Source organism: Saccostrea cucullata, unplaced genomic scaffold (assembly GCF_032062105.1).
Source record: "Saccostrea cucullata isolate Sc308-1 unplaced genomic scaffold, CSIRO_AGI_Scuc_v1 ctg214, whole genome shotgun sequence".
Classification (NCBI taxonomy): Eukaryota; Metazoa; Mollusca; class Bivalvia; order Ostreida; family Ostreidae; genus Saccostrea; species Saccostrea cuccullata.
This window is the reverse complement of record NW_026929583.1, coordinates 224,653-231,610: the sequence shown is the minus strand read 5'-3', so window position 1 is coordinate 231,610 and position 6,958 is coordinate 224,653. Positions and strand designations below refer to the sequence as shown.

Here is a 6,958-nt window from a genome sequence, read left to right as displayed (position 1 = left end):
AGTTGCCTCCAAACAGGTAAAATGTAAATATAAGGAATGTTTTTCAGTTTAGTGTGAATTATTGGTGAGTGAATCACACAGACTTGCACATAGGCATATTTTTCATGAAGCGCGCTCATGAAGCGCTAGCGCGCTTCATGAAATATGCCTACGTGACAAGTCTGAGTGATTCACACACCAATAACTCACACAAAACTTAAAAACATTCCTTAAATGAACTTTTGAGCTTGAATATTGTTTGTTACCATCATATATTTCATGAATAGAAAAGAAAAATTATTTTTAAATGAAGATTGCCTAGAGTCTGGTACAGATTTACTATAGAAGTCTGACACGTCTGACGTCTGAGGTCTGCTTACGGTCACTGATAGAAAAATAAAGGAACATAAAAAGTTGGTCGGAATTCTTAACTGATGGAAACAGAAAAAATAATTGATTGTGTTTGTCATACATAAAATTCTGAATAATAATCTAGCATTTACGAGTATGTATGAAATCTTGTTTGAAAAAAAAAATGTCCGAGATCATGAATCTGGTCTAAATATGTGGAAATTCTATTGGTAGGAATAGTTTCCTATGACCTTTAAAAATAATTGTTGTAATGTCCACAAATAATTTGTTCATACATATCATCCCCTAGTCTGTTCAGAGATGTATAATAGATACGTCTCTGGTCTGTTGCATTAGCCTTGATCTTGAACCCTCTACTCTGAAATAAAGGGAAGATACTGGGAACAAGATTATCAGTTAAGAAATAAAGAGAAAGCGCCCCCTCCACACACACACACATCAAATAGCTTGTTAACATTTTAAAAGGTGTTTACTTAGTTCCTTTGAAAGAAATTTCTAAGATTTATTTTTTTTTTACTGGGATGGATCCCAACCTCCTACCAAAAAAGTCCCTGGCTGTTTTTTTATGGTGTAAACAAAATAATTCCTAAGGGTTTCAACCCTAGCAAAAATAAATGTTAGTATCTATTACTTTAATTTAAAATACGTTGGGCCAAAGACGACATAATTTTGACAAGCCTCCTCTCCCACATTCACACTCGTATTCTTTAATAAAATTGAAAAAAAAGATTGTCACTCAGGCTTTTATATGCAAAAGTAATACAATTAAAGAAATTATAAATAAAAATAACAGAAATCTTTGTACATATATATGCAACAGTTGGGGAGAGTGGGGCGTAATTTATTTTTTCCTCATGCAGTATCATACAAATAGTTCATATGAAACTGAAATATCACTTAATGCTTTTAGAACACAAGGTAAAGTAGCCCATTGATTCGTAAAATGCATTTGTTTTTAAATTTCGCGGTAATTTTAAACCAGGAAGTAAAATACACCTTACAACTTGTAAACACAAGTGAGGTGATAAGGGGGTGTTAGACTGAATGGCCGCCATTGCTGTCTGATATATATTAGGTAGGATTTCTATTTCATTTATCATAAAGTACATAATAGTATATATCCTTTGGGGGAGGGGTATTATTACATACCAGAGGCATAGTCACAAACTTAAAAGTGTATGTGTGTGTGTTGGTGGGGAGGGGGGGGGGGGGGCTCAAATCCCAGAAATACCATCAAATTCTTTGATAAGCAAAACAAAAAAGGCATCAGACAGTTTTATTGAGGGGGCACCAGCATATAGTACCTAAGTTTTCTGAAGTTTTCTTTATACTGCCAACACCCTCCAACCCTCCAATTCCAAAGGCCATGTTCGTTATACATAAAGAAATATTAATATGTACAACATGTAATATCCATGGGCGAATACAGGATATGTAATTCAGGGGTGGGGGGTTGATAACTTCGTTCAAGCAGGGGGTCAGGGGGCCGCCTTTAGGCCCTAAGTGGGTATAACAAAGTATGGCATGAAATAATATTAGTTAATATTATCACACTTTGAATGGTGGGGGCCTAGGAGGCGAAGCCCCTGGAAGCTCCTGAGTTTTCATGTAATTTAATAGTAAAACTAGAAACAAATAAAATGGCATTGGTTAGATATGTATCAAAGTATGGTATTAATAATATTAATCATATCATACTTTAAAAATTTTACATGCCCCCTAAAGTCCGCTAGCCTAAGTTTTATCAAGCCCCTGTCTAAGCTGAATGAGAGGATTTCAAATAGTGTGTTTCAAGTTGATTGACATTCATCACAGGTATACCGAAATCAGAATCTCCGATACTGCAGCTATCTTGTAGAAATTACTTATTTTGATGAGATTTGGATTGGCTAGAATATATTCTATAGTGCATTTATGTAAATATTAGCTACTGCTAATGAATCAGTAAAATTAAATAATTAAAAATCCGAAGGTTTGACAAAACTTACTTTGTGACTATGTGTTAAACAAGAAATGGGATACAGCAAATAAATAATGACTTTCAGATGTCAACACAAGGGGCAGCTTGTGATTTTCTTTTAATTTTGTTAGATAATAGTTTCTTAGAGAAACAGAAACGTCTAAACTTAAATTTATGACCCGCACTCCCTATTCCAAACTGGCGAACACATGAGGTCTTGACAGATTTAATTACTATATTGAATTACTGTATTAAACATTTATTACTTCAAGAGAAACAATGAGAAATGCTTCCTCAGTTGTTGTTTAAAATAAAATTCATTTGCCATAAAATGGGGTTTTATATTATTTCAACCAAACCTTGACCATAACTTTTGAAGGGTAAGGGCTAGTGCTTTCATACTATACATATTAATTCTTGTGACAAGACCTTTCATTTGATATCAAGTCCTTTGAAGTTGTTTTTAAATATTTGACCTTGGCCACAACTTTTGAAGAGTTAGTGCTAGGGCTTCCATATTTCACAGATATGTATTTTTGTGACATTGCCCTTTCACTGGAAATCAATACCTTGATCTTTTTACTTTGACCTTGGATATTCTGTGGAAAAACTCGAATCTACATCTTTTATATTTCCAGAATTGTATTTCCAGTGAATTTGCGTATAAGAAAAGTTTAATCTTCGCTATGTTGCCATATGGGGGCATCAGTGTTTCACAAACACATCTTGTTTTTCAAATTCTTTTAAAGTGTAAACAGGTAACCTGGGTAGTATCAATTAATGTGTACATGTACTCTAAAAACACTAATTTATTGATATTATAAAATTCATTTAGGAATAACCAGTAGTACTGCCTATTTTAGAAACATAATTTTAGTTTTTCAGAAGCTATAAAGCCGTTACCTTCTTCTCAGACTCTGTGTCAGATAGAGAAGAGCATGCGTGTACATGGAAGGCAAAATATTTGAAATTCTAACTAGATAAAAGTGTGGCCTTGTATTGAATTAATAGTTTTTTGACCTATACGTATACAGGTATATCAAGACACAGTCAGCAAATAATGTAGATATTTATTGTGTTACAGATATCAGCCATGGACCCCCGTACCAGTGCCCAGGACGTGATGCGATGTGACCTGTGTGAGACCGCTGTGGTACAGATGCACTGTGATACATGTCTTGTCAACCTGTGTAAGTCCTGTGTGGGAGAACACATCTCAAAAGATGAATCCAAGGACCACAAGGTCGTCAAATTTCAGTTCAGGAAATCTACCCCCCTCTACCCTGGGTGTAATCATCATGTCAAAGAACGATGTGAAATGTACTGTAATCAATGTGACATTCCTGTGTGTGTTTACTGCATTACATCTGATCAACATCAAGGTCATAAAATATTACCAGTAATGCAGGTTTGTGAAGAAATGAAAGACAAGACAATCAAAGAGAGAAATGAACTAAATGAAACAATTTATCCCACCTATCAGGACATTGCCTCTGATGTACAAAACAGAATGAGTCAGTTAGAAAAGGAATATGGAGATCTCTCAACAGCCATAACAAAACATGGAGAGGACTGGCACAGAGAAATTGACAAACTTGTCGAGAAACTTAAAGCTGAAGTTGATGAGATGAAAAACACACAGTTACAAACTCTACAGAAACATCTGGATGAAATAAACAAGACAATGTCTGACATCAAGGATGAAATTGATTCGGTTGAAATGGTTATAGACACTAATGACTTGTCAAAACTATTTAGTGTTGAATCCAGTATACATGCATACAGACGGCTTCCACACAAAATTATGCCATCCCTACCTAAATTCATTCCAGGAAAATTCGAAGTAGATGAAGTCAGTAAATTGTTTGCATCCTTATCATCAAGTTCTTTAACATCAGATAAACATGGCTACAGCATGAAGACAACACAGAAATCACCAGAAGCTGGATCCTCTCCTCCAGTCAAACAGCTGCTTGATGAACCAGAGACTGTCACCACCATACACACTGGGTATGGACACCTTTACAATGTTTCGTGTCTGAGTGATGAAGAAATCTGGACAAGGGGAAATGACAAAACCATGAAACTCTACAGCATCAATCAGGGATCACTACTTAAGTCAATCACAACCAAGTCAGGGAACAAACCATATGACATAGCAGTGACACAAAGTGGAGATCTAGTTTATACTGATAAAAGTGATAGAACTGTGAACATTGTGAAGAATGAGAAGATAGAGGAGGTGATCAGACTACAGAACTGGATACCTCGCGGTGTCTGTAGTACCTCCTCTGGTGACCTTCTGGTTATCATGGACAGTGATGATTTCAAACAAACAAAAGTTGTCCGTTACTCTGGCTCCACAGAGAAACAAACCATTCAGTTTGACGATCAAGATAAACCTCTATATTTGTCTGGTCTTTATAACAGATACATAACTGAGAACAGGAACCTTGATATCTGTGTGTCTGACAGTCAAGCTGAAGCAGTAGTGGTGGTCAATCAGGCCGGGAAACTGAGATTCAGGTACACTGGACATACTCCTGCTCCAAAGAACGAACCATTCAATCTACGAGGAATCACCACAGACAGTCAGAGTCACATCCTTACAGCTGATCATTTGAATGACTGTGTCCACATCATAGACCAGAATGGACAGTTCCTCCGTTACATAGACTCTGGACTGAGTGAACCCTGGGGACTGTGTACAGATACAAATGACAATCTGTTTGTTGCTCACACCAAAAATAAGACAGAAGTAATTATCAAGATTAAGTACATGCACATTAAGTAAACTATGATTTACAATGAAGATGCATATATATTATAACATGTAGTACGTCACATTTGGACAGGTAATAAACTGTATTATTAAATGATAAGGAATTTTGGTGCTCTCTGATTGGTCTAGACGCCATTTACTGGTGTGTACCTCAGAGTGAGTTCACCTCAAATGACGTTCTGGGAGGTTTCTTCGGGTTTTCCCTCTCGAGCAACCATAGATTTGCTTACAGCTTTTTCGACCAATCAGATTGCGTGTTTCAAAGCATGTGTCGGTGTGAATGTAAACATGTCAGACGCCATTACCAAGGAGATTACGAACTTTTGAAAGTAAATGGTTGAGAATTTATTGTTTATTAATATTGTTTTTAACTTTTTAAGTAATATTTGTTTAGCTGTTGAAGTATATCAACATGTTAAAAGTTTAATTACACTTTAAATTATGGATGTTTATATTTGGTGGAGACAAGAATGAAAGAGTCAGCAGTGTTGTAAAATTCCTCATCATTTAATAAAACGGTTATTGACTTTTATATACCTGGTAAACAAATGACTATATAGACCTTGTAACATTTCTTAACCTCGGCCTTCGGCCTCGGTCAACCAATACCTGACCAGGTCTGTATAGTCACGAGTAGACCTCATCAAAAGTCAATAATTGTTTACAGTAACACAGTATACATGTATTGATCATGTTGATACAATGAAGAACAATGTATTAGTTAAATGATGATATCCCTGATTTTTGCCTGTTTTAATTTGGGTGTAAAAGAATTTTAAGAGCATAAAGTAGAGCTTGTACTATTATTTTTTAATTGTAACTTAATGTAAGTTCAGTGTTTGAATTATTGAACAGTGAATCTACATGTATTTTACATGTATATTTAAGTTCCATTACATGTACAATTTTAAAGGTGTGTGCATTGCAAATTTTTTTGTTGTTTTACTTATTGTCATCAATGTCGTTAGTAAAATTATCACTGGATCAACTTTGAAAAATAGAGAATAACTTACATTGCAGTACAAGGGAAAAATTGAAGTTTATTTTACACTCATTAAATCAAAATGTTTATCATACAATTTTGAAATTTTAAGTTGGTTTTCACAGATATAGGTTTTTTTTTTTACTGGGAATACATCAGAATCAACTAATGCCATTCAAAAATAAAATATTACAGTACATGTATACTGACTGTTCATTTGTTCTTTCATTCAGGAGTAATATTAACTCAGCTTTATGTGTGAGCCTTTAACATTGTTGTTGATACAATATGTAGAGGGTTAGTAGAACATTTAGTCTTAACCTTGTTACAGAGATTAAAGGTGACTCTAGGAATATTCCTGTCTCTTTGAAGGTCAAATGTCAAAATTTTTCCAGTATTGTGGGTACAACATATAGAACTCAAAATATGTAGAAAACAAAGGAAACTTCAATTTATGTTCAGAATGCCAAACATGAAACTCACTGATGACTTTAGGCACAAACTGGGAGTAAAAGCCAAATAAAACTTATAACGTCTTTAGAAATCAGAATTTTCACTGTTTCTTGGAATGGATCTGTTCGTAAAACTTTATATCAAATCTGTAAGTGTAAAACCTGAGTTACATCATTCCTGCAAGTTTAGGAGTTTTCTTTTAAAATTTCTTTTTTAATTTAATAGATACTTGAGAATGGAATTGCTGTCAGACATTAACCCCCCCCCTTTTTTTCTGAAATTAATTTAAGCATCTCTCTGCAGGAAAAGGAATTATTGTATTGAATACTTTCCATCTGAGCATCTCTCTTTACAAATTTCACATTCTGTTCTTCAAAGAGATATACTAAGTAAATATCACAAATAAAAAAGCTATCTGTGTTTGAAATCT

At 34.6% G+C, this 6,958-nt stretch overlaps 1 protein-coding gene across 2 annotated transcripts; it reads left to right on the top strand.

Moving 5' to 3' along the window:
• Positions 1-1,344: 1,344 nt before the first annotated feature.
• LOC134281293 (tripartite motif-containing protein 55-like) lies at positions 1,345-5,173 on the top strand. Of its 2 annotated transcripts, none has more exons than XM_062763780.1 (2): positions 1,345-1,426; positions 3,396-5,173. In XM_062763780.1, the coding sequence occupies exon 2, from the start codon at positions 3,405-3,407 to the stop codon at positions 5,103-5,105; it is 1,701 nt and encodes a 566-aa protein (XP_062619764.1). In that variant the 5' UTR covers positions 1,345-1,426; positions 3,396-3,404; the 3' UTR covers positions 5,106-5,173. The 2 variants fall into 2 exon arrangements, with proteins under 2 accessions (XP_062619764.1, XP_062619763.1); XM_062763779.1 differs by having other exon boundaries at positions 1,375-1,410; positions 3,378-5,173.
• The last annotated feature ends 1,785 nt before the right edge of the window (positions 5,174-6,958 follow it).